This window comes from Pongo abelii, chromosome 12 (assembly GCF_028885655.2).
Source record: "Pongo abelii isolate AG06213 chromosome 12, NHGRI_mPonAbe1-v2.0_pri, whole genome shotgun sequence".
NCBI classification, from domain to species: domain Eukaryota; kingdom Metazoa; phylum Chordata; class Mammalia; order Primates; family Hominidae; genus Pongo; species Pongo abelii.
In genome coordinates this window covers 89,864,195-89,888,287 of record NC_071997.2, presented here as the reverse complement: position 1 = coordinate 89,888,287, position 24,093 = coordinate 89,864,195, and the positions used below count along the sequence as shown (strand labels likewise).

The following is a 24,093-nucleotide window of genomic DNA, read 5'->3' as shown; positions in this document are numbered from 1 at the left end:
TTTTGATTAGCATTTTAGATATCAACTTATGTCAGAAATCTAGACTTCAAAATGGACATAAAATTGATGGGGATTCGTATAACTTAAAAACTCATGAAAAACTTATCATGGGTACTGTTCATGTTTCCAGGGCTATAAAATTAGAATTAGTACTAGTGGACTAGCACTGCAGTAAAAAATAGGAAACACGAAATTTTTCTTCCTGCTAAATACATCATTAAGGCAATAATAGTCTACATTACACACACGTCTTTTTGTTGATGATCTATTACAGATGAGTGTGGAGACGCTGCAGACTATCCTAGGAGAATTGTTTGTGTGTTTTATGGTCTGTTAATCCATCTTTTCCTTTTAAATTTAAGCTTTAATGAGATTTTTTCTTTTTTGGGATAAATACAGCCTTTTACTTTTTCTCCTACAAATTTCACATGAATATAGAAACATCAGAAAAGCACTGTAGATTTGAACTTGGGAGAAATAGAAAGAGAATTGTTTTAGCAACTTTGTCTAGGATAATTGGTGGAAAGATTTGTATTTACAAGTATGAGTTAGTGGAAGTCTTGTGGTTATAATTTCTTAAAACTAGCTGGGCATGGTGGCTCACGCCTGTAATCCAGGCGTGAGGCCAGGGCAGGTAGATCATCTGAGGTCAGGAGTTCGAGACCAGCCTGACCAACATGGTGAAACCCCATCTCTACTAAATACAAAGAATTAGCTGGGCGTGGTGGCACATGCCTGTAATCCCAGCGACTTGGGAGGCTGAGGCAGGAGAATCGCTTGAACCCAAGAGGTGGGAGGTTGCAGTGAGCTGAGATTGTGCCATTGCACGCCAGCCTAGGCAACAAGAGCTTAACTCCATGTCAAAAAAAAAAAAAAAAAAAAAAATCTTAAAACTTTGTATTTTGTGATAATACAAAAATAGTGCAAAGACTTCCTGTATTCACTTCATTCAGATTCCCCAGTTGTTACCATCTTTACCACATTTGCTTTATTATTGTTCTTATTGTCAAATGACACAAATTATAGAATTTAGTTTAAGCATCTAATTGGCTTTCATTTATTCTATCTATAAAGTAGAATAAGTGTTCTGATGAGCTGAGCAGAGGTGGTTGGCTTTATAGACAGAAAAGGGCTGAAGAAAAGCAGAAACAGGGAACAAGAAGCAGATTGGTTGTTTCAAAGTTGCTTTCCTTAAAATAGAGGGGACTTCCTTATGCCTACTCAGGTAAACTGGCCCCTTCTGATTGGTTGCTGTGAATCTTGGCACTAAGCACAAGTGATTGCTTTCTAGTCTGATCTGCTGGGGCCTAGTGCAGGAGCTCAGTCCAAAATAATGGCCTTCCATAAACTCTAACACTATATATATATATATATATATATATATATATAAAATTAGTTCTTAACAGTTTGAAAGTAAAATTTCAGAATAAATGTCCCTCTACTGCTAAATATTTGAAAGAGTATTTCCTAAAAATAAAAACCAAGGATATTCTCATATATTAGTTCAGTATAATAATCGGACTCAGGAAATTAACCTTGTTACAGTACTGTTGTCTAATCTAGAGACTTTATTCAGATTTGTTAGTTGTCCCAGTAATGTTCTTTATGGCAAAAGAAAAAAAATTCTGGCCCAAGATTTCCTTGTGAATCACTTATGACGTTTGGTTGTTGTATCTTCATAGTCTCTTTCATTCCTAAACGATTCCTTAGTCTTTCTTTGTGTTTTATGACCATGGTATTTTGAAGAGTGCAGGCCACTTACTTTGTAGAATGTCCTTCAGTGTGGGTTATGGTTATAATCTGATTTATAATTAGAATAAATTTTTGTTCTACTTAAGTCCATTTTGGTCAGTTATGTCCATGTAGGAGATTATGTATTTCCCCCTAAATTTTCACATTTATTAACATTTTTACAGTATTTTTAAACAGTTTGCTGTATTTGTAGTTACAAATAGATTTTCATTCTTGTTATTGTTTATATGTATCACATAACCTTTTTTTCTTGATTGTTTTGCCTGAGGTTTCTTTATTAGTTATCTAAAAGAATGGGAACTTAATTTTGTTAATTAAAAAAAAGTGGTACATATTCTATTTGTTTTTACTCTTATTTTCTTCTGCTTTTCTTTAGGTTTACTCTAATATTCTTTTGCTAGCCTTTTTAAGACCTTTTTAAAATTACTTTTCATGATAAACATACAAGATTGTAAATGTCCCTCTAATTATCACCTTGGCTGTAACACATATCTTTTAGTATGTAGTATTTTTATTATCATTTGGTTCTAAATATTTACTAATTTGCCTTATAATTTTTAATTTAACTTGTGAGTTAATTTAGAAGGAAGTGTGGCTCATCTACGTATTTTAATTGCCTTTGAGAATGTGGTCAGAGAACATGTGTGCTACCAATTGTTTCCATGTCTTGAGATTTCTGTTAGGGCCTGGAATAGGATCCTCCCCAGTATTTTGCTCCCTGGTCCTTACTGACTCTGGCAACATCAAGGTCTGATTCTTGTCACATCAGACTAGTAAAAAAGGAAACTTGCTGTTTGGCTCGATTTCACCATATAGCAGTCTAGAAAATACCCTCATGATAAAGGCCAAGGTCAGTGTGGAAACTCAACTGTTACACTTTTCAGAGGGATCATCACCTCTCCTTGCCTGTATTGGTTCTCCACTCTCTTCACACAGTTGTTTTCATATATTTGTCTGGTTTGTGCCAAGAATCACAGCCAGGTGGCAATAACTTTCAATTATGCTCGTAGTAAGTTTGGAAATGACATCTGGGGACATGGGGTCACTGTGACCTATTGTCCCCTGTAGCTTTCTTGTGATAATAATAAAAAAGAGCCAGGTATGTTGGTGTACACCTGTAATCACAGGTACATGGGAGGCTGAGGTGGGAAGATCACTTAAAAGCTTGAGGCCAGGAGTTTGAGACCAGCCTGAGTCAACCTAGTAAGTCCTCCTCTCTATTAAAAAAAAAAAAAAGTAGGCCAGGTGCAGTGGCTCACGCCTGTAATCCTAGCACTCTGGGAGGCCGAGGCGGGTGGATCACTTGAGGCTAGGAGTTCAAAACCAGCCTGGCTAACATGGTGAAACCCTATCTCTACTAAAAATAGAAAAAAATTAACCGAGTGTAGTGGTGGGCACCTGTAATCCCAGCTACTTGGGAGGCTGAGGCACGAGAGTCTCTTGAGCCTGGGAGGTGGAGATTGCAGTGAGCCGAGATCGCGCCACTGAACTCTAGCCTGGGTCACAGAGCAAGATTCCATCTCCAAAAAAAAAAAAAGTAATCAAAAGGTGTGAGTACACACAAGAACATGACTCAGGGTGTCTTTTAGGTTGATTTGAGTGAATGCCAGCTAAGTCTTAGCAAGTTTGTTGGATGAGGGATTTTGTTATATCTATGCATTAAAGCAAAAATTGAAAGTGGATGGCACACTTTTTTACATATAAAAGACTTTTTTTTTTTTTTGAGACGGAGTCTGGCTCTGTCACCTAGGCTGGAGTGCAATGGCGCAATCTCAGCTCACTGCTACCTCTGCCTCCTGGGTTCAAGCGATTCTCCTGCCTCAGCCTCCCAAGTAGCTGGGATTACAGGCGCACGCCATCGTGCCCAGCTAATTTTTGTATTTTTAGTAGAGACGGTGTTTTGCCATGTTGGCCAGGCTGGGCTTGAACTCCTGACCTCAAGCGATCCACCACCCCTCCCCCGACCTCCCAAAGTGCTGGGATTACAGGTGTGAGCCACTGTACCAGACCTGCATATGAAAAACTTTGTCCATATCAGTTTGAGGTTTACTCATGAGAGTTTATTATAATCTTTCTCTGCTTGGAAAAAAAACGTGGCTATTAATTTTTAAATAGATGTGATGTTCTGAATGCTGTAATTCCTGTAGGAGGTATATATGTGAAGTTTTTGTGAAATTGTAACCGAACAAATCAGTACGGATGGCCCTCGACTTAACGATGTTCAGCTTAACAATTTTTGCTTTGTTTTGTTTTTTACAATGGGTTTATCAGGGTATTAAATGCATTTTTGACTTATGATATTTTCAACCTATGATGAGTTTGTTGGGACGTAGCCATCAGTTGCAGAGCATTTGTAGTTAGTATTGCATATAGTATATGTGTATCAGTTAGCTGTTGTCATAATACTGCATTTTACAGGTTGGGTTCCCTGGAAGCAGATTCTGATAGCAGTTTTTATGTGGGAAATTTATTAGGGATTACCCTTGGGATCGACACTTGTGGAATAAAAGGGAAGGAGGCAGGATTGGCTAGTGGGAGGAGGTGGATACAATCAATTGAAGGCCTCAGCTGACTCCAGCTGATTTGTGGCATCCCAAATCCGGGTGAAAAGCTGGGCCTTTACAGCCCTGCATTATTGGATGCAGGTTGCTCCAGGAAGAGTGTGTGAACTTTCACGATGAATTGTTCTTGAATTGAAATAATTCCAAAAAAGATCAGCAGCTGAGGACTGTCTTATTCACAACACTTCTGGCAACTAGGTGAATTAAGTTCTTTAGTCTCAAAGAAGAAAACACATCTACTACACTGCCCAAATTTCAGTGGCTTATAACAAGAAGCATTGATTTCTGATAAACTCATCTGCAGATTGTCTAGGATTCTGCTGAGCTAGACTGGGCTCTGATGTAGGTGCCAAGCTACAGGTTGGGTCCAGATCTGCTCCATGTATTTCTCATCCTCCATGGACAAAACTCAGTAGCACAAGAGGGCAAGGCCAAATGTGGAAACACTTGTCAAGGCTCAGTTATGTCACATATCCTAACATCCTATTTGCCAAGCAAGTCACATGGCCAAGCCCAACATCAGTGGAGTGGAAGAATACTCTCCTGTGGAGGTGTGGGGGAGGGAGTGAATATTTGCTGAACAATAGTCCAATCTACCCATAGTGTGGTTCTGCTTAACAAAAGATGAGAATTCCATTGCCAAGATTTCCTTGTCAGTCTTTCTCCTAAAATACTTCTTTTTGTCATCTCCATCTGTTATGAATGAGATGAAATGTGACAACACCTTCACTGCTTTTTGGCAGAGAGAACAGCTTGTGCTGCGTTCTTAAGATTTTTACAATTTAGATTTGAATGGATCATGCAATGTGTATTGGTATCTCTATTGAAAACATGGTATCTTTGCAAAGTATTTAATCTGCAGGGAAGACTTTTAGTTTAGTTTTCTTCTTCTTCTTCTTCTTTTTTTTTTTTTGAGACGGAGTCTCACTCCATCACTAAGCTGGAGTGCAGTGGCCCGATCTCGGCTCACTGCAACCTCCACTTCCTGAGTTCAAGGGATTCTCCTGCCTCAGCCTCCCGAGTAGCTGGGACTACAGGCGCGCGCCACCACGCCTGGCTAATTTTTGTATTTTTAGTAGAGACGAGGTTTCACCATGTTGGCCAGGATGGTCTTGATCTCTTGACCTCGTGATGATCTGCCCGCCTCGGCCTCCCAAAGTGCTGGGATTAGAGGCGTGAGCTACTGCGCCTGGCCTAGTTTTCTTTTTTTTTTTTTTTTTTAATATAGGCACTCAACACTGTGCCCAGCTAATTAAAAATTTTTAATTAATTAAATTTTAAAATTTAAAAAATTAATGCCGAGGCTGGTCTTGAACTCCTGCCTTGGCGTCCCAGGGCCTCCCAAAAGCTCTGGGATTACATGCCTGAGCCAATGTGCCTGGCCAACTTTTAGCTTTTTAATACTTAGTTTCAAAATTCCTTTTCTATTTCTTTTCTTTTTTCTTTTTTTTGGAGACAAAGTCTCACTCTGTCACCCAGCTGGGGTGCAATGGTACGGTCTCTGCTCACTGCAACAGCCGCCTCCTGAGTTCAAGCGATTCTCCTGCCTTAGCCTCCTGAGCAGCTGGGACTACAGGCGTGTGCCACCACACCCGGCTAATTTTTGTATTTTTAGTAGAGATGGGCTTTCACTCTGTTGGCCAGGCTGGTCTCAAACTCCTGACCTCGTGGTCCACCTGCCTTGGCCTCCTAAAGTGCAGGGATTAACAGGTGTGAGCCACCGCACCCAGCCTCAAAATTCTTTTTCTTATTTTAAATTGAGGTATACATATGGTAACATATATAGAGTGCCCTACAGTTTGTTACACAGCTTAAACATTTTTATCTGTGTATATATTCGTGTAACCACCACTAGATGGTAAAGAACATTACCAGTATCTCAACAGCTTCCCTTCTGCTCCTCTTCAGTTAGGAGGAAATCACTATTCTGCCTTCTCTAACAATCAATTAGTTGTTCATTTTTTCAAACTTCTCTGGCATTTCAAATTTGTATTATCTTACTGATAAGCCACAAGTCTTTGGTCCTGTGTTATGTTACTGTGTCTTTTCTTAGCTTATTTTCTTTATTTACCCTACATTTTCTCTACTTGATTTTGTCTCTTCTGTTATAGAAACAGTATTCATGTAAAGCTCTTAAGGGTAAGATTAGACTACGTAAAGTCCATTCAAAAGAAACTTCTGTGTGTATCAGAAAGATGGGGTTTATATGGACTTCTGGCACATAATATGATTCTCTGGTTTCCTTTATGAAGTTGATCAGTTTCAAAGGAATTATTTCCTAGTAACTCCACAGTGTACACACCTGATGAGTGTTTACTTTCTACACATTCTGACCTTTACTGTACTGTCCTTTGGTCTGTGGTATAAATGTGTGCTTTGGAGGTTTCATATCTCCTGGTCAACAGTAATTCCAATGTATTCTCTCTCATTTTATTTGAGACAGTACAGGAGCTCCTCCTCTGAAAGCAAATGGTTCCTTCAGTGTTCAGGAACACAAACTAAACACTAAAGAGTAGAACCTTTGAAACAATGAATATAATAATTTTTTGTCATAATCACTTGATGAAGGCTAAGATACTACTTCGATTCTTTGAAGCCTTTTAGGTAACAGTCCATCATCATTTTAAAAAGTACCCATAAGAAAAGCAATTTCATTCATTTAACATGAACACAAAACTGAAAATCCATTCATGATTTGAGTGGTTGGTGTAGCATCAGCTGAGAAAAATGCACTTAATTCTGTGACTGGTTTCAGAGCCCCTGTTAATTATAAAAATTTCTTTTGGCTGGGTGTGGTGGCTCATGCTTGTAATCCCAGCACTTTGGGAGGCCAAGACAGGCGGATCGCTGGAGCCCCGGAGTTGGAGACCAGCCCGGGCAACATGGCAAAACCCTGTCTCTACTGAAAATACAAAAATTAGCTGGGCATTGTGGCATGCACCGGTAGTCCCAGCTACTTGGGAGGCTGAGGTGGGAGGATCATCTGAGCCCAGGAGGCAGATGTTGCAGTGAGCTGAGATCATGCCACTGCACTCCAACCTGGGCAACAGAGTGAGACCCTGTCTCAAAAGAAAAAGATAAATTATTTTTATTTTGAGGAATTTTAGCATTTTTGAATATCTTTTAATCTTTTAGTTTTTTCATTTATTGTAAATTCAGAAGGTTTAAAAAATAATTGTTTATGGGATTATTAACTGAAAAGGTCCCTAAATGCTATTGATCTTTCTTTTCATTTTCATGAGGTTAGTTATTAAGAAACAATAATTACAGTAGTCTTTCTTTTCCATGAGAAGATATATTTCAACACCCTCAGTGGATGCCTGAAGCTGAGGATGGCACTGAACCAGACTTTTTTTTCTCTACGCTATACCTAACATAAGGTTTAATTTATAAATTAGGCACAGTAAGAGATCAACAAGAATAATCATAGAACAATTATAAGAATATACCATTATAAAAGATATGTGACTGTGCTTGATATGGTTTGGCTCTGTGTCCCCACCCAAATCTCATCCTGTAACTTAATAATTCCCACGTGTTGTGGGAGGGACCACTGGGAGAGATAATTGAATCATGGGGGCAGGTCTTTCCTGTGCTGTTCTCATGATAGTGAATAAGTCTCATGAGATCTGATTTATTTTTTATTTTTTATTTTTTGAGATGGAGTCTCGCTCTGTCACCCAGGCTGGAGTGCAGTGGCGCAATCTTGGCTCACTGTAACTTCTGCCTCCTGGGTTCAAGTGATTCTCCTGCCTCAGCCTGCTGAGTTGCTGGGATTACAGGCATGTGCCACCGTGCCCGGCTGATTTTTTGCATTTTAGTAGAGACGGGGTTTCACCATGTTGTCCAGGGTGGTCTCGAACTCCTGAGCTCAGGCAGTCTGCCTGCCTCAGCCTCCCAAAGTACTGAGATTACAGGTGTGAGCCACCGTACCTGGTCCTGATGGTTTTAAAAATGGGAGTTCCCTGCACAGCCTCTTGCTTTTTGCCTTCTGCCATCTACGTAAGATGTGACTTGCTCCTCCTTGCCTTCCACCATGATTATGAGGCCTCCCCAGCCATGTGGAACTGTAAGTCCAATAAACTTCTTTCTTTTGTAAATTGCCCAGTCTCAGGTTTGTCTTGATCAGCAGTGTGAAAACAGACTAATACAGTGCGCTCCCTCTCTGTCTCTCTCACACACACAAATATCTTACTGTACTATATTCATCTATTTTCAGACCACAGTTGGCTACGGGTAACTGAAACTTTGGAAAGTAAAATCATGAATAATGGGGTACATACTACATTGTATGTACAATGGAGTTGATGTAGAAGTGTGTAAAAGTACATACTACAGCTAAACTACACAGTCTGTCTAGTGAGCTTAGCTACAGAATTTAGCTGATTCTGAAATTTGCAGAGCAAAAGCTGAAGAACCAAGATCAATTCTTGTGTTTTTTGTTTTTTTTTTTTCAACCTCTGCTGCAGAAGAGTGAGAGGAAATTCACTTCAAAGTTGGAAGTCATTGTTCCATGGTTGTGACACATACAACAAAAGACTACACATGGCCAGTGGCCTTTGTTATGATTATAACTAGGAAATTTATCATGAAATCCCTACTTCTGTTTTGTGAAATCCAATGATTTTTTTTTTTTTTTTTGACAGAGTCTCACTCTGTCGCCCAGGCTGGAGTGCGGTGGCGTGATCTCGGCTCACTGCTGCTTCCACCTCCTGGGTTCAAGTGATTCTCCTGCCTCAGCTTCTTGAGTAGCTGGGATTACAGGTGACTGCCACCATGCCCAGCTAATTTTTGTAGAGACAGAGTTTCACCATATTGGCCAGACTGGTCTCAAACTCCTGACCTCAAGTGATCCGCCTGCATTGGCCTCCCAAAGTGCTGGGATTACAGGTGTGAGCCACCCCGCCTGGCCTCAGTGATTGATTTTAAGTGAGATGTCAATCCTTGTTAAAGCAGTTATTTACTGTACCTAAACATGTTTACATGTTCTAAATACTGCCGTTACTCTGTGAACAAATTCATAATCTATACCCTTATCATTATCTTAGTTAATGCATCACTGTGTGTGTGTGTATACATACATATACATACATATTAATTCATACTTTTGCTAATAATATTTTCACTTTAATAGATGTTAGTTGATATTTGAGCTCTCCTACAGTCTCCTACCAGATAGTGAGGGATCACTTAAAAGCTATTTTTAAAAAATACAAATAAGAAATGATCTTTCACATACATTCTCATTTGACCCTCACAAGCCTGTGAGGTAGGCAGCATGGATATTCTTCTCATTTAACAAACAAGGAAAGTGAGTCTCAGAGCAGTTAACTGATATGGTGCCCCAGGTTCTACAGTGAGCAAATATCTTGTATTAATATCAATCTTTGACCTAAAAATTCAGCACCCAACTTCCCCTCATACTTGCCCTACCTACTTCACAGGAATAATGAAGGTAAAATGAATTCTAGGCTAGAAAAATACTTTGAGAGAAACATCACTGCAATTATACTTAGAAAGTGTAATTTTCCATGATATTAAGGCTCACTCCCCTTCTCATCCCAACTTGTGCGTGAACCCCAGATTTTATATTGCCTTTGTTCTGTGCTCAACTAAGTAAGGCGGGGAATAGTGTGATTCTGTTTAAAGTTATATAAGTTACAATTGGGGTAACCGCTATCATTAAGCAAATTGAAAACAGCACAGAAAGGCCAGTGTGCAACTAGGCTTCACTAAAGCACAGAGTGAAGCAAGGAAAGATGATCAGATAGGGCATGATAGCCTAGAAGGAAAACGTGGTGTCAGATTTCTGACTGGCACACACAGTTACCTAAGGCACAGTGGTGGCAAAGAAGAGTTATTTGTTCCACATTATATAAACAAGAACAGAAGATGCATGGGAACCCATGCAGAAGCATCTTGTATCACACAGATCTCTCCAGCTGTCTACAGGAAATATAAACAACAGTGCCCTCTTCATTTTAAAGAATGGCTGTACTCGTTTTTTAAGCTACACCAAGGATTACCTCCATGCCAAACTTCATTGGCAAAAATACAACCAGCACCATAATTCCTCATCAGACAGAGTATCTTTTAAGGTAATGAATTAGATGGCTGTGTTTAGTTGTTTTTTTTCCCCCCACTTTGGATTCTTCTGCTTTAAGACTCAAAACAATTTATATTGAGTATTTATAGATGATTCTAAGTATGTTTATAATAAAGTGTGGTAGGTGAATGTAACAGATTAAAAGAATTCTGTAGCATCTATCTAGAAAAGATTATATAATATACAAACTATTCAAGTTATACAAAACCATTTTTTAGTGTGTTTTCAACTGAGAAGAATCCTATCTGGCACACTTCACCTGAGGTCGTTCATATTTATCTTTCATTTCTGTCAATTCTAGGGGAAGCAGTTCTATTTCTGGATTTTCTGGGATAGCAACTCCTAAGTGATGCTTTAAAAAACCAAAGCAGTATTAGGTTTCTCTGGTTCTTTTCTAAGGCTACCAGCACCTTCATTCAGCACCCCGGAGCCCTAAGCACCTCCAGAACTGCTTGATTTGGAGTTAGCAGTGTTCTAATGGGCCATAGTGACAGCTGCAGTGGCATAGCTGGCACTGAGACCTTGACTGGTGGCGGGCTTGGAGACGCACGACTTATGCCAAAAGCTAAATTTTTAAGAGTTCTGTTGTTGCATAGAAGTGAAGCTATCCCCATTTGTGAAATTTTTAATAAGTAGCAGGAGATACTTTGCGTAAAAGGTGCAAGACTTTAAGTTTATGTGTTAGAAAGTCTGGGTGGGGTTGAGAGGTGGGGAGAAAAACAGAACTAGTTCTCACTTGGGCAAGAATTAGATCACTTTGCAGCACCCATGTGCTAATCTGTGACATAGGCAGAGATGATTGTGTTGTTTTTCAGTTTTCCTGTTATACATACACATGTATGTACATGCTATGGATGACTCTCTTTCCAGCAGGAAAATAAAATCAAAGGTTTTTCAAAACTTGAAGTTTTGGAACCTAGTTATTCATTGTTCTGATTGGAGGAAAATGCCTTCTTTTTTAAAAAATAGGGCATCACTCTGTTGCCCAGGCTGGGGTGCAGTGGCATGATCTCAGCTCACTGCAGCGGCATGATCTCAGCTCACTGCAGCCTCGACCTCCCTGGGCTCAAGTGATTTTCTCATCTCAGACTCCTGAGTAGCTGGGATTACAGGCAATATGCCACCATGCCTGTTTTTTGTAGAGACAGGGTTTCACTGTGTTGCCCAGGCTGGTCTCGAAGTCCTGGGCGCCAGCGTTCTGCCCACCTTGGCCTTCCAAAGTGTGATTATAGGTGTGAGCCACTGTGTCTGGCCAGAAAATGCTTTTTAAGTAAGCTAGACCTAAGTTACTTTTGCAAAAGTAACCTCGGGCCCAGGAGTTCAACGTTATGGTGATTGTGTGTTCTAATCTATCTTTTTCTCCTTTCAAATTGTGCTTCAAATCACTTTCCCTTGAAATATGTAAGAAACCCACAGTGGCCTTGCTGTTCCAAGCAAACCTGGCCATCTATTCTTTGTCTTCTACAGTCTCAACCAAGTTACCATATTAAGATGAATATGTAATTTTGTTTTGTGTTGCTTTTTCTGTGCAGCATGTTTATAATTTTGTCTTAAACATCATACTCTGCTCCATTGTTTTCTTTCTATCTTAGTACATGATTCCTTAACCCAACCTGAGATTTTTTTCTCACTCTCTGATACATAATCTGTATATTTTTCCCTGGTCAAGAATGGCTGTGCTGTATATCTTGCACAAGAGCTGAAGTGACTTTGATATTTTTATTATTTTAATTTTTATTTTTTGAGATAGGCTGTCACTCTGTTATCCAGGCTGGAGTGCAGTGGCACAGTCACAGCTCACTGCAGCCTCAACCTCCTGGGCTCAAGCATTCCTCCCACCCCAGCCTCCCAAGTAGTTGGGACTGTAGGCATGCACAGCCAGGCCCGGCTAATTTTTTATTTTTGTAGAGACAGGTCTCACTGTGTTGCCCACACTGGTCTTAAAATTCCTGGGCTCAAGTGATCCTCCTACCTTGGCTTCTCAAAGCGCTGGGATTACAGGCATGAGCCACCATGTGTGGCCTGGCTAGACTTTCAAGGTTACAGTGAGCTATGACCATGCCACTGCACTCCAGCATGGGTGACAGAGCAAGAGCCTATCTCAAAAAAAAAAAAAAAAAAAAGGTAAAGAAATAAAAAATAAAAATAAAAGAGACCTAATCCTAGCATTTTGGGAGGCTATAGTGGGAGGATCAGTTGAGCCCAGGAGTTCGAGACCAGCCTGGGCAACATAGCGAGACTCCCATCTCTACATAAAATAAAAAAACTAGCCAGGCATAGTGGCATATGTCTGTGGTCCTAATTACTCAGGAGGCTGAGGCAGGAGGATTGGATGAGCCCAGAAGGTTGAGGATGCTGCTGCACTCTAGCCTGGAAATAGAGGGATACCCTGTGCTCCCCTCCCACCAAATAAGGGTACAAGTCAGCATTTTCTAAAGCAATAAATGATATCTTAATTATTTAGTAGTCTGTTTAAAATTTTGTTAACAAATAAATAAGTATATTGTTAAGTATATCATATATTCTTACATAATGTAGCATGTTTGCATTTCTGGTTGATATTTTCTGTTCATTTTGTTTCTTTAGTTTCATGCTATGGATACATTGTATAGACACAGCTATGATTTGAGCAGTGCCATTAGTGTCTTAGTACCACTCGGAGGACCTGTTTTATGCAGAGATGAAATGGAGGAATGGTCAGCCTCTGAAGCTAGCTTATTTGAAGAGGCACTGGAAAAATATGGCAAAGACTTCAATGACATACGGCAAGATTTTGTAAGTAGAAAATTATGAGTAAAATAAAATGTTGAGATGGGAATATTCTGTTTTAGAAATCTGGTAAACCTTACAGTATTCATTTAGCAAGTTTGTGAGTTAATAATTTTTATCTGCTCAAAGTAAAATGAAGGCTAGTCTTGTAAAGGGAGAAACTGATAATTGATAATTGTTTGGAGGAGTAGTTGTAGTAAGACCCACACTATCAGGCCGGGTATGGTGGCTCACATCTGTAATCCCAGGACTTTGGGAGGCCGAGGTGGGTGGATCACGAGGTCAGGAGTTCCAGACCAGCCTGGCCAATATGGTGAAACCCCATCTCTACTGAAAATATAAAAAATTCGCTGGGCGTGGTGGCACGCACCTGTAGCCCGAGCTACTCAAGAGGCTGAGAAAGGAGAATCTCTTGAACCCGGAGGTGGAGGTTTCAGTGAGCTGAGGTGGCACCACTGCACTGCAGCCTGGGCGACAGAGTGAGACTTGGTGTCAAAAACAAAACAAAACAAAAAACCCCATACACTATCAGGAAGTCCTGTGTTCTTGGTGTAAACCTTGGCAATATTAATTTATGCTATTTACCTCTCTCTGAGTTCCAAGTTAAAATCTGGTCAGCTCTTCTCACCATTTGCACTAAACAGTCTGATCTCTGCTTTTAGATTAGTTGCTCTGCTTTAAGCTTTCTGTATTTTTCTAGTTATCTTACTAATTGTTGAGCCTGAATTTGATCTGGACCCTTAATGAAATGACCTCTGCCAAGCACAGTAGGAGAATTTGTTTTATGGGCTTTTGATCTTTGATTCTTCTTAATGATGTAGAGGAGTGGTCCCCAACTTTTTTGGTCTTCCAACAGTTTTGTGGAAGACAGTTTTTCCATGGACTGGGGGTGGAAGGAGGTTTCAGGATGATTCAGGTGCATTACGTTTATTGTGCACTTAATTTCTATTATGATTACATTGTCATATATAATAATTATACGACTCACCATAATGGAGAATCAGTGAGACCTCTGAGCTTGTTTTTCTGCAACTAGACAGTCCCATCTGGGGGTGATGGGAGACAGTGACAGATCATTAGGCATTAGATTCTCATAAGAAGTACGCTACCTAGATCCCTCGCATGCACAGTTCACAATAGGGTTCGTGCTCCTGTGAGAATCTAATGCCGCTGCTGATCTCACGGGGCAGAGCTCAGGGGGCAATGGGAGTAATGGGGAGTGGCTATAAATACAGATGAAGCTTTGCTCGCTTGTCCACTCACCTCCTGCTGTGCAGTCCAGTTCTTAACCAGTCCGTGACCTGGGAGTTGGGGACCCCTGAGTATCCTATGTATATTTTTTATTATTAAAAATTTTTCCTCAGCTTTACTGAGGTATAATTGACAAGTAGAAAATACATATTTTCAAGGTATACAATATGATGATTTGATATACATATACATTGTGAAATGATTACCACAATTAACACATTCATCACCTCACTTACCCCATGCAGTGGGGTAAATACCAGGTCATCTTGTCTAACTATAGTATGTACTTTGTTTTGTCTTTGTGTTTATGGACTTACTGTCTTTAGTTAAACTTATAGTTCCTTTGAAATGGTGAAATTTCCATTTGAGATTTTCATAAATAGCTTTCTATTAAGTCATCCTTTATTTTAAATTATGAAAATAGAATCTTTATAGACCATTACATATTTGATGTGAGCCAATAGCCTGCCTTTTATGTTGCTGCATCTTTACTGAATTGTTTGACACAAAGTTATTACTTACCAATATGGGTTGATAAATTAAATCCCAGACATAGTAATTAAAACTGTTAGTGTCACTGATGATTTGTTCTTCTGGCAAAACTTCACTCATACTTAAATTGTTACATGCCATGATTTAAATTTGTAGGGGGCGCAGCTGAAAATTTAAAATGCATTGGTATTTAGCTTCAGATGGCCAGAATAACAATAGACCAATGTTATTAATATAACAGTTATTAAAATAATAGAGCTACAACTACATAGAAATTGCAAAGAATAAAACCTAACAAATCAAATCTACACTGTGAGGCTCAATGAAAATTCAAAAAAGATAAATAAAACCTGCAGATCTGATAAAGGAGTAGGAGTTGAGAAACACTAAAGTGAAAATACTTTTCCCTGCACCAAATGTAATACCTCATTCTGTGCTCTAGTGGTATTTACTGAGTACCTGTAACATGCCAGGCTTGCAAAAAGGCACTAGGCATACAACAAAAATTGAATGTGGTCCTTACTTCAAGGAATTAGTTCATAGTTAAAATCAAGAGATTGAAATATACACCCAAGTAAAATATAATTAATTACTTCTGTCAGTATATGAACAAGTGTATAGGAATATTACAAAGGATTCATTGTGCCAAAGTGGAAGAGGCTTGATGGAGTTAACTGGCATTTTAGCTGGGTCTCTAATAGGTAAAGAGAGAAAAGAGCAGATAGCAAGGTAAACACTGAGGTGTGAAACTTACAGCACTCCTAGGCACTTAACACAGGACTAGAAGATAACTCTGTGAACTGTAGGTTAGTGCAATATACTTGGACATAGAGGCTGGCATCGGTATCAGATAAAATTAACTATGAAAATGAGTATAACAGTAATAATACCATTAGATGATTTTTTTGTTGCCTTTATGGTCTAACAAAATTACAGATTCGTAGCATGGTATATATTAGTTTTTGTTTTGTTTTACCCTAGCTCGTTTCAATAGAAAGCTTATTGAAACATTAAGTACTAGGGAAGATGAAGAAATAGACATCAGATTGGGCCTCCAAGATTGTGACTTTGAAAGTCACACTTCAGAATGGGCCAGCTAAGGATACTGCCGTCCCTGCTGTGATTAGAAACCTAACTGCTGAAGGAGGAAGCTGCCACTCTACCTGTGGCTGCAACGTGCTGTCTCTCCCTTGAACCCCACCAGCAGGGTACCTTTAGTACCAAATCCATCTCTCTTGCCAGTGCATCCATGATGCAACCTAAATTATACCCAGAATCTTAGATGCAAGGGAGTCTGGGAAATGTGGATTTTAACCCTGCAGACTGCCCCTTAGGTTGTGGTTGTTGAAGGGCCAGTCCGTATTAGATTTGTTGTATTTTGGAGACTGGAATTGGCTACTTCTGTCAAACCCTTAAAATAAACATGATAGAATGTCAGAGTGTTAACTGCTCAAAGGGTTTTGTGTTTTTTGTGGTAGTTGTTGTTTTTAAATTATCCCCTCTTTCCCTCCATACTTACAAAAGTAATGTATAAACCTAGTAGAAAATAAAATGCAAATAATGTTATTTCCTATAATGCCATCACAGGTACATGATGTTGTTGGGGCAATGTATTTCTTATGACATGAAGTTTTAAGAAGTGTCCTTTTAGAAACTGTCAGGTAGTGTATGCAACAAAAAGTCTCCTGGGCCTCCTCTGCTTAAATACTAGACCTTTACCTGAGCACTGAGCAACTGTGTCATAATGGTGAGTTTTTTAAAGTGGTTTCATCCCACTACCCAGAAGAGATCATTGATTATTTTCTGCTTCCAGTGTCTTAGTTTTCCCAAGTGAATGAATATATTATTGTGTGTTTGTACATTTAAGAACAAATTGTGTAGAAGGCACATATTTGGGTACAGATATTTTTATATTTAGTGGTTAGTGATAGCTTTATTCTGAAGCTTAATTTAACTTATTTCAAAATTTATACACAGTAAAATTCACTCCTTTACAGTTTTTTACAGTTAAAGTTCTGTGAGTTTTTATAAATTCATACTCCCATAACCATCACCACAGGCTGGGTGTGGTGGGTCACACCTGAAATCTCAGCACTTTGGGAGTCCAAGGCAGGAGGATCACTTGAGCCCAGGAGTTTAAGACCAGCCTGGGCAACATAGTAGACTCTGCCTCTTAAAAAACAGAACAAAACAAAAAAAAAACCAGTCTGGGCATGGTGGCTCATGCCTGTAATCCTAACACTTTGGGAGGCCGAGGCAGGCAGATCACTTGAGGTCATGAGTTCAATACCAGCCTGGCCAACATGGTGAAACCCCGTCTCTACTAAAAATACAAAACAATTAGCTGGGCATGGTAGTGCAGGCCTGTAATGCCAGTTACTCAATAGACTGAGGCAGGAGAATCACTGGAACCCAGGAGGTGAAGGTTGCAGTGAGCTGAGATCACGCCACTGCACTCCAGGCTGGGTGATGGAGCAAGACTTCATCTCAAAAAAAAAAAAAAAAAAGGGCTGGGCATTATGGCTCACACTTGTAATCCAAGCACTTAGGGAGGCTGAGGTGGGCAGATCACTTGAGGCCAGGAGTTTGAGACCAGGCTGGCCAATATGGCGAAACCCCATCTCTACAAAAAAAAAAATACAAAAATTAGCTGGGCCTGGTGGCACATGCCTATAATCCCAGCTACTCAGGAGGCTGAGGCATGAGAATTGCTTGAACCCACGAGGCAGAGGTTTCAGTGAGCCGAGATCGCGCCACTGCACTCTAGCCTGGGTGTTAGAATGATACTGTCTCCACAAACAAACAAAACTCATCACCACAATCAAGACACAATACAGTTCCATCACCTCTCCCGTCAAGTCTCCCCTTTTATTGTCAATAATACCCTAGCCCTAATCCTGGCAACCACTGATTTATGCTCCATCCCTATAGTTTTGCCTTTTTCTGAACACTGTGTAAGTAGAATCATTTAGTAGTATGTAACTTTTTAATTTTGGTTTCTTTTACTTAACATAATGCATCTGGTATTCATCAGTGTTGCTGCATATATTGGTAGTTCATTTTCATTGCCTAGTAGTACTATTCCATTGTGTGAATGTACCACAATCAGTTTATTCATTCACCTGTTGAAGGGAATTTGAATTGTTTCTGATTTTTGATGATTATGGATAAAGCTGCTATAAACATTTTGCATGCTAGTTTTAGTGAACTTAAGTTTTTGTTTCTCTTGGGAAATATGAGCCGTGGGGTTGCTGGGTCTTACATGATAACTATATGTTTAACTTTATAAGAAACTACCTTTGTTAGCTTTATAACAATATCAGTGTAGCCAGACTGAACCACGTTTTCCAGAATTCCCTTCCCTGTATGTTGCCCTTTAGGGTGGGCCATGAGAAATTCTAGTGCAGGATTTGGAGAGCAGAAATGAAGCACCAGCCATTTTTGTAGCTCATATGTGTTCTCATTTATCTGCTGGCCCAGTTTGTTGGCACGAGGCAATGTGGGGACTGCAGTTGCTCTATTTTCCCTAGGATCCTCCTTCTTCATCTCTGACTCCAGGGCAAGGTGTGTGTTTGTGTGTTTAGCACCATGAAGAAAGCCTTAGTTTCTGCAGAACATGCATACCATCAGGGTCAAAGGCAGTCGCTACTGACAAGGGTTTTTCCCATCCTTGTAGGCTCCAACTTGTGCTGTCATATTTTGCTAGTTTGAATGCAAACTGATACAGCCACTTGGGAAAACAGTTCGCTTATCAGTCAGGATTCAGTTAGAAAAACAGGACCACTAAAACAGGTGTGGCATGATCATAGCTCACTGCAGCCTCAAACTCCTGGGCCCAGGTGATCCTCCTGGCTTCAGCCTTGCACATAACTGGGACTACAGGCATGTTGTGCCACCATGTCTAGCTTTCTTTTAATTATTATTTTTTGTGTAGATGCGGTCTCACCATGCTGCCCAGGCTGGTCTCCAACTCCTGGGCTCAAATGATCCTCTTGCCTTGACCTCCCAAGTTGCTGGGATTATAGGCGTGAGCCACTGCACCTGACACATTATTGTCATTTTTAAAAAAGCCATTATAATAGGTTTGCAGCAGCATTTCATTTCGGTTTTAATTTGCATTTTCCCTAAAGACTAACGATAAGCCATCTTTTCATGTGTTTCATTGCCCATCATATGTCCTTGATGTGAAATGTTTTTCAAAATCTTCTGCTTATTTTAAAAGTGAGCTTTTTTTTGTTTGTTGATTTTGAGAGTTTGTTATGTATTTTGCATTCAAGTGTTTTTTTTTTTTTTTTGTAACATTCTCTCCTAATCTGCAGCTTTTATATATCCACCTTGTACTCTGCAGCCTTGTGAATCTCTTGCAGTAGTTACAGTCAGTTTTTTTGGTAGATTCTTTGGGACTTTCTACATAGACAGTCATGCTGTCTGCACATAAAGGGCAGTTTTTGTTTTTATTTCCCATCTCTATGCCTTTTATTTTAATTTATTTATTTATTTTTGCTTTATTGCACTGGCTAGTATTTCCAATACAGTGTTCAAAAGAAGTGATAAGAGCAACATCCTTTCCTTGTTCCTGTTCTTAGGGGAAATTCATTCTTTTTTTTACTATTACATGTGAGATCAACTATAATTTGTTTTGTTTTTGTATGTATCTTTTAATGATGAGCAAGTTCCTCTCTATTCTTATTTTTTGAGAGTTTTTTAAAAAATCATGAATGATGTTGAATTTTGTAAGATGTGTTTTATGCATCAATTGTGATTATGGAATGTTTATCTCTTTGTCTTTTGATATGGTGAATAACATTGATTAATTTATGATTGTTGAAAACAACCAGTGTACCTGGCTATCAGTTCCACTTGGTCATGAGGTTTGTTTTAATACAGTGCTGAATTTGATTTCCCAGTATTTTGTTAAGGATGTTTGCATCTGTGTTTTTGAAATTTATCTTTTTAAATTGACAAACTAAGACTTAATATACATTTATTGTGTGGAACACGTTGTTTTGAATCTATGTTAATGATTAATACAGATCTTTTGATTTCCTTGTAGTATTTTTGGTTTTATTTCAGGCTAATGATGGCTACTTAGAATGAGTTGGGAAGTATTCTCTTTTCTGTTTTCTGGAACTGTTTGTGTAGACTTATTCCTTAAATGTTTGGTTGAGTTCACTAGTGAAGTCATCTCTTTTTGGAAGGTTTTAAAACTGTGAAGTCATTTTGTTTAATAGATACAGGTCTTTTATTGTTACCTCTTTCTTCTGGAGTGAGTTTGGTAGTTTGTCTTCCAAAGGATTTGTCCGTTTTATCTTGAGTTGTCTAGTTTACTATTATAAAGATGTTTATAATAGGAGTTTAGAATATTCTCATGTTATCCTTTCATGGTCTGTAGCATGGATCTGTATTTACATCTACTCTCTCGTTCCTGATACCGATAATTTGTGTCTTTTTTTTTTTTCTTCTTTTTTCTTGATCAGTCTGGCTAGGAGTTTATCAGTGTTGTTGAACTTTGCAAAAAAAAAAAAAAAAGAAAAAAACCCAGCTTTTGGTTTGATTGACTTTGCTCTATTTTCTGTTTCATTGATTTCTGCTTGTGTCTTTATTACTTCTTTCCTTTACATTGCTTTGGACTTAATTGCTTTTTTTTTCCTAGTATCTTCTTATGATTGAAGCTTAGGGCTACACACCCTGTAGTCCCAGCTACTTGGGAGCTTGAGAAGCTGAAGCGAGAGGATCACTTGAGCCTGGGATTTTGAGGCTGCAGCATGCTATGACCATGCCTGTGAATAGCTACTGCACTCCAGCCTGGGCAGCATAGCATTACACTATCTCAGTTAAACAAACAAACAAAAAGATTGAAGCTTGCATCATTTATTTGAAACCTTTCTTCCAATATAAGCACTTAATGGCAGTACAACGATGAATTCAGCTTTGCTTGAAAAACTCTGCTGTTACTTAAAACATATTTCATTTTTTATATAATTCACTTTTTTCCTTTTCTTTTTCAGTACTGTAAAGCTGTCTCTCTATCTGATGTACTTAGTTTCTGATGAGAAGTTCCTATGATGTGATGTTTCTTTTTCTTTGTCTTCAAAATTTTCTGTCTACTTTTGGTTTTTAGCATTTTTACTTCCACAATGTGACTGAGTGTGTTTTTCTTTGTAATTATTCTATTTGTAATTCTCTGAGCATCCTAGAGCTGTTTTTTTGTTTTCCATTAATTTTGAGTAATTCTTAGCCATTTTCTTTTTAAACATTTTTTTCTTTTTTTAATTTTTATTTTTAGTTTTTGCGGGTTCATAGTAGTGTATATAATTATGCGGTATGTGAAATTTTTTAATTTTAATTTTTTTTTTTGGAGACGGAGTCTCTCTGTCACCAGGCTGGAGTGCAGTGGCGCAACCTCCGCCTGCCGAGTTCAAGTGATTCTTCTGCCTCAGCCTCCCGAGTAGCTGGGACTACAGGCACACGCCACCAGCCCCAGCTAATTTTTATATTTTTATTTATTTTATTAATTTATTTATTGAGACAAAGTCTCACTCTGTTGCCCAAGCTAGAGTGCAGTGGCGCAATCTCTGCTCACTGCAACTTCCACCTCCCAGGTTCAAGTGATTCTCCTGCCTCAGCCTCCCAAGTAGCTGGGACTACAGGCACGCACCACCATGCCCAGCTAATTTTTTTATTTTTAGTAGAGATGGGGTTTCACTATGTTGGCCAGGCTGGTCTTGAACTCCTGGTCTCAAGCAATCCGCCCGCCTCGGCCTCCCAAAGTGCTGAGATTACAGGCGCACGCCACCAGCCCCAGCTAATTTTTGTATTTTTAGTAGAGACGGGGTTTCACCATGTTGGCCAGGATGGGCTCGATCTCCTGACCTTGTGATCTGCCTGCCTCGGCCTCCCAAAGTGCTAGGATTACAGGCGTGAGCCACCACACCCCGGCATATGAAATACTTTGATACAGGCATGCAATATGTAATAATCACCTCTTAGAACATCACACACACACACACACACACACACCCCAAAACCTGTTAATTAGAAAACTGCATTTTAACTTCATTCCCCTTTTTAACTTTTTGTTGATTCTGTGTCTTATTGTACTATGTTTTGGAAAGTTGTAGTTATTTTTTTTTTTATTGGTTCATCATTTAGGCTTTCTGCTTAAGACAAGTGTAGTTTACATACCACAATTACAGTGTTATAATACTCGATGTGTTTTTCTGTGTACTTACTATTACCAGCAGGTTTTGTACCTTCAGATGATTTCCTCTTGCTCACCAACATCTATTTTTTCCTGATTAAAGAACTCCCTTTAGCACTTCTTATTGGACAGGTCTAGTGTTGATGAAATCCTTCAGCTTTTGTTTGTCAGGAAGTCTTTATTTCTCCATCGCGTTTGAAGGATATTTTCACTGGATATACTATTCTTGGGTAAAGGTCTTTTCCTTCAGCACTTTAAATATGTCGTGCCACTCTCTCCTGGCCTGTAAGGTTTCCATTGAGAAGTCTGCTGCCAAACGTATTGGAGCTCCATTATAAGTTATTTGTTTTTGCTCTCTTGTTGCTTTTGAGGTTCTTTCTTTATCTTTGACCTTTGGGAGTTTGATTACAACCTTATTGAATATTGATGTTAATATTTTTCTCCAGGTTTGGGAAGTTCTCTAATATTATCCCTTTGAATAACCTTCCTGCCCCTCTTTCTCTACCTCTTCTTTAAGGCCAATAACTCTTAGATTTGCTCTTTCAAGGCTATTTTCTAGATCCTATAGGCAGGCTTCATTGTTTTTGTTCTTTGCTTTTTTCTCTCCTCTGACTGGGTATTTTCAAATAGCCTGTCTTCAGGCTCAATAATTCTTTCTTCTGCTTAATTAGTTCCACTATTAAGTGACTCTGATGCATTTTTTCAGCATGTTAGTTGCATTTTCAACTCTAGAATTTCTGCTTGATTCTTTTTATTTCAATCTCTTTGTTAAATTTGTCTGACAGAATTCCGAATTCCTTCTGTCTGTTATCTTGAATTTTTTTGAGTTTCCTCAAAACAGCTATCTTGAATTCTTTTTTTTTTTTTTGAGACAGAATCTTGTTCCGTCACCCAGGCTGGAGTGCAATGGTGTGATCTCGGCTCACTGCAACCTCCACCTCCCAGGTTCAAGCAATTCTCGTGCCTCAGCCTCCCAAGTGGCTGCAATTACAGACATGCATCACTATGCCTGGCTAATTTTTTAGTATTTTTAGTAGATACAGGGTTTCGCCACGTTGGCCAGGCTGGTCTCGAACTCCTGGCCTTACGTGATCCTCCTGCCACAGCCTCCCAAAGTGCTGGGATTACAGGCATGAGCCACTGTGCTCAGCTAGCTATTTTGAATTATCTGTCTGAAAGGTCACATGTCTCTGTTTATCCAGCATTGGTCCCTCCTGACTTACTTTGTTTGGTGAGGTCATGTTTTCCTGGATGATGCTTGTAGATGTTCGTTAGTGTCTGAGCATTGAAGAGTTAGATATTTATTGTAGTCTTCACAGTCTGGGCTTGTTTGTGTCCGTCCTTCTTGAAAAGGCTTTCTAAAGGACTTGGACCTCAAGCCCAATATCACTGTGGTTTTTGAAGACTCAAAGTACTCCCTTGGTAGTCTCAGATTAGATCCGGAATTCTCTGGATTACCAGACAGACTCTTGTTCTTTTCCCTTTCTCTCGAAGAAGCAGTGTCTCTCCCTCTCCCTCTCCCTCTCCCTCTCGCTACCTGGAACTGGGGTGTGGTGACACAAGCACTCTTGTGGCTACCACCACTGGGGCTGTGCTGGGTCATGCCTGCCGTAACTGCTCACTTGCTACCACCTATGCTCGCTCAAGGCCCTAGGGCTCCACAATCAGCAGGTGGCAAAGTGAGACAGGTTTGTGTCCTTCCCTTCAGGGTAGTGAGTTCCTCCAGGCCCCGGTGAGTCCAGAGATGCTGTCTGAGAACCAGGGATTGGAGTCAGAAACCTTAGAAATTTGCCTGATGTTCTGTTCTGCAGTGACTAAGCTGAGACTCAAACCACAATATAAAATCCTTCCTGCTTTTCCTTCCCCTTTCCACAGGCAGAGGGGCCTCCCTGTGGACACCAACACCCAGCCACTATTGGGGGTGGGGGTAGTTCTGCCAGGCCACCTCCAATGTACACTTA

At 39.5% G+C, this 24,093-nt stretch overlaps 1 protein-coding gene across 9 annotated transcripts in view; it reads left to right on the top strand.

The window, feature by feature from the left end:
* MTA3 (metastasis associated 1 family member 3) overlaps positions 1–24,093 on the top strand; it is a 180,495-nt gene that overhangs the window by 93,815 nt on the left and 62,587 nt on the right. For all 9 annotated transcript variants that reach the window (XR_010136144.1, XM_024241870.3, XM_024241869.3 and 6 more), the window contains 1 exon segment: positions 13,006–13,194. Coding sequence is in view for 8 of the 9 variants with exons in the window: in XM_024241870.3 (XP_024097638.1) it covers positions 13,006–13,194 (189 nt within the window). In the remaining variant the exon portion in view is untranslated.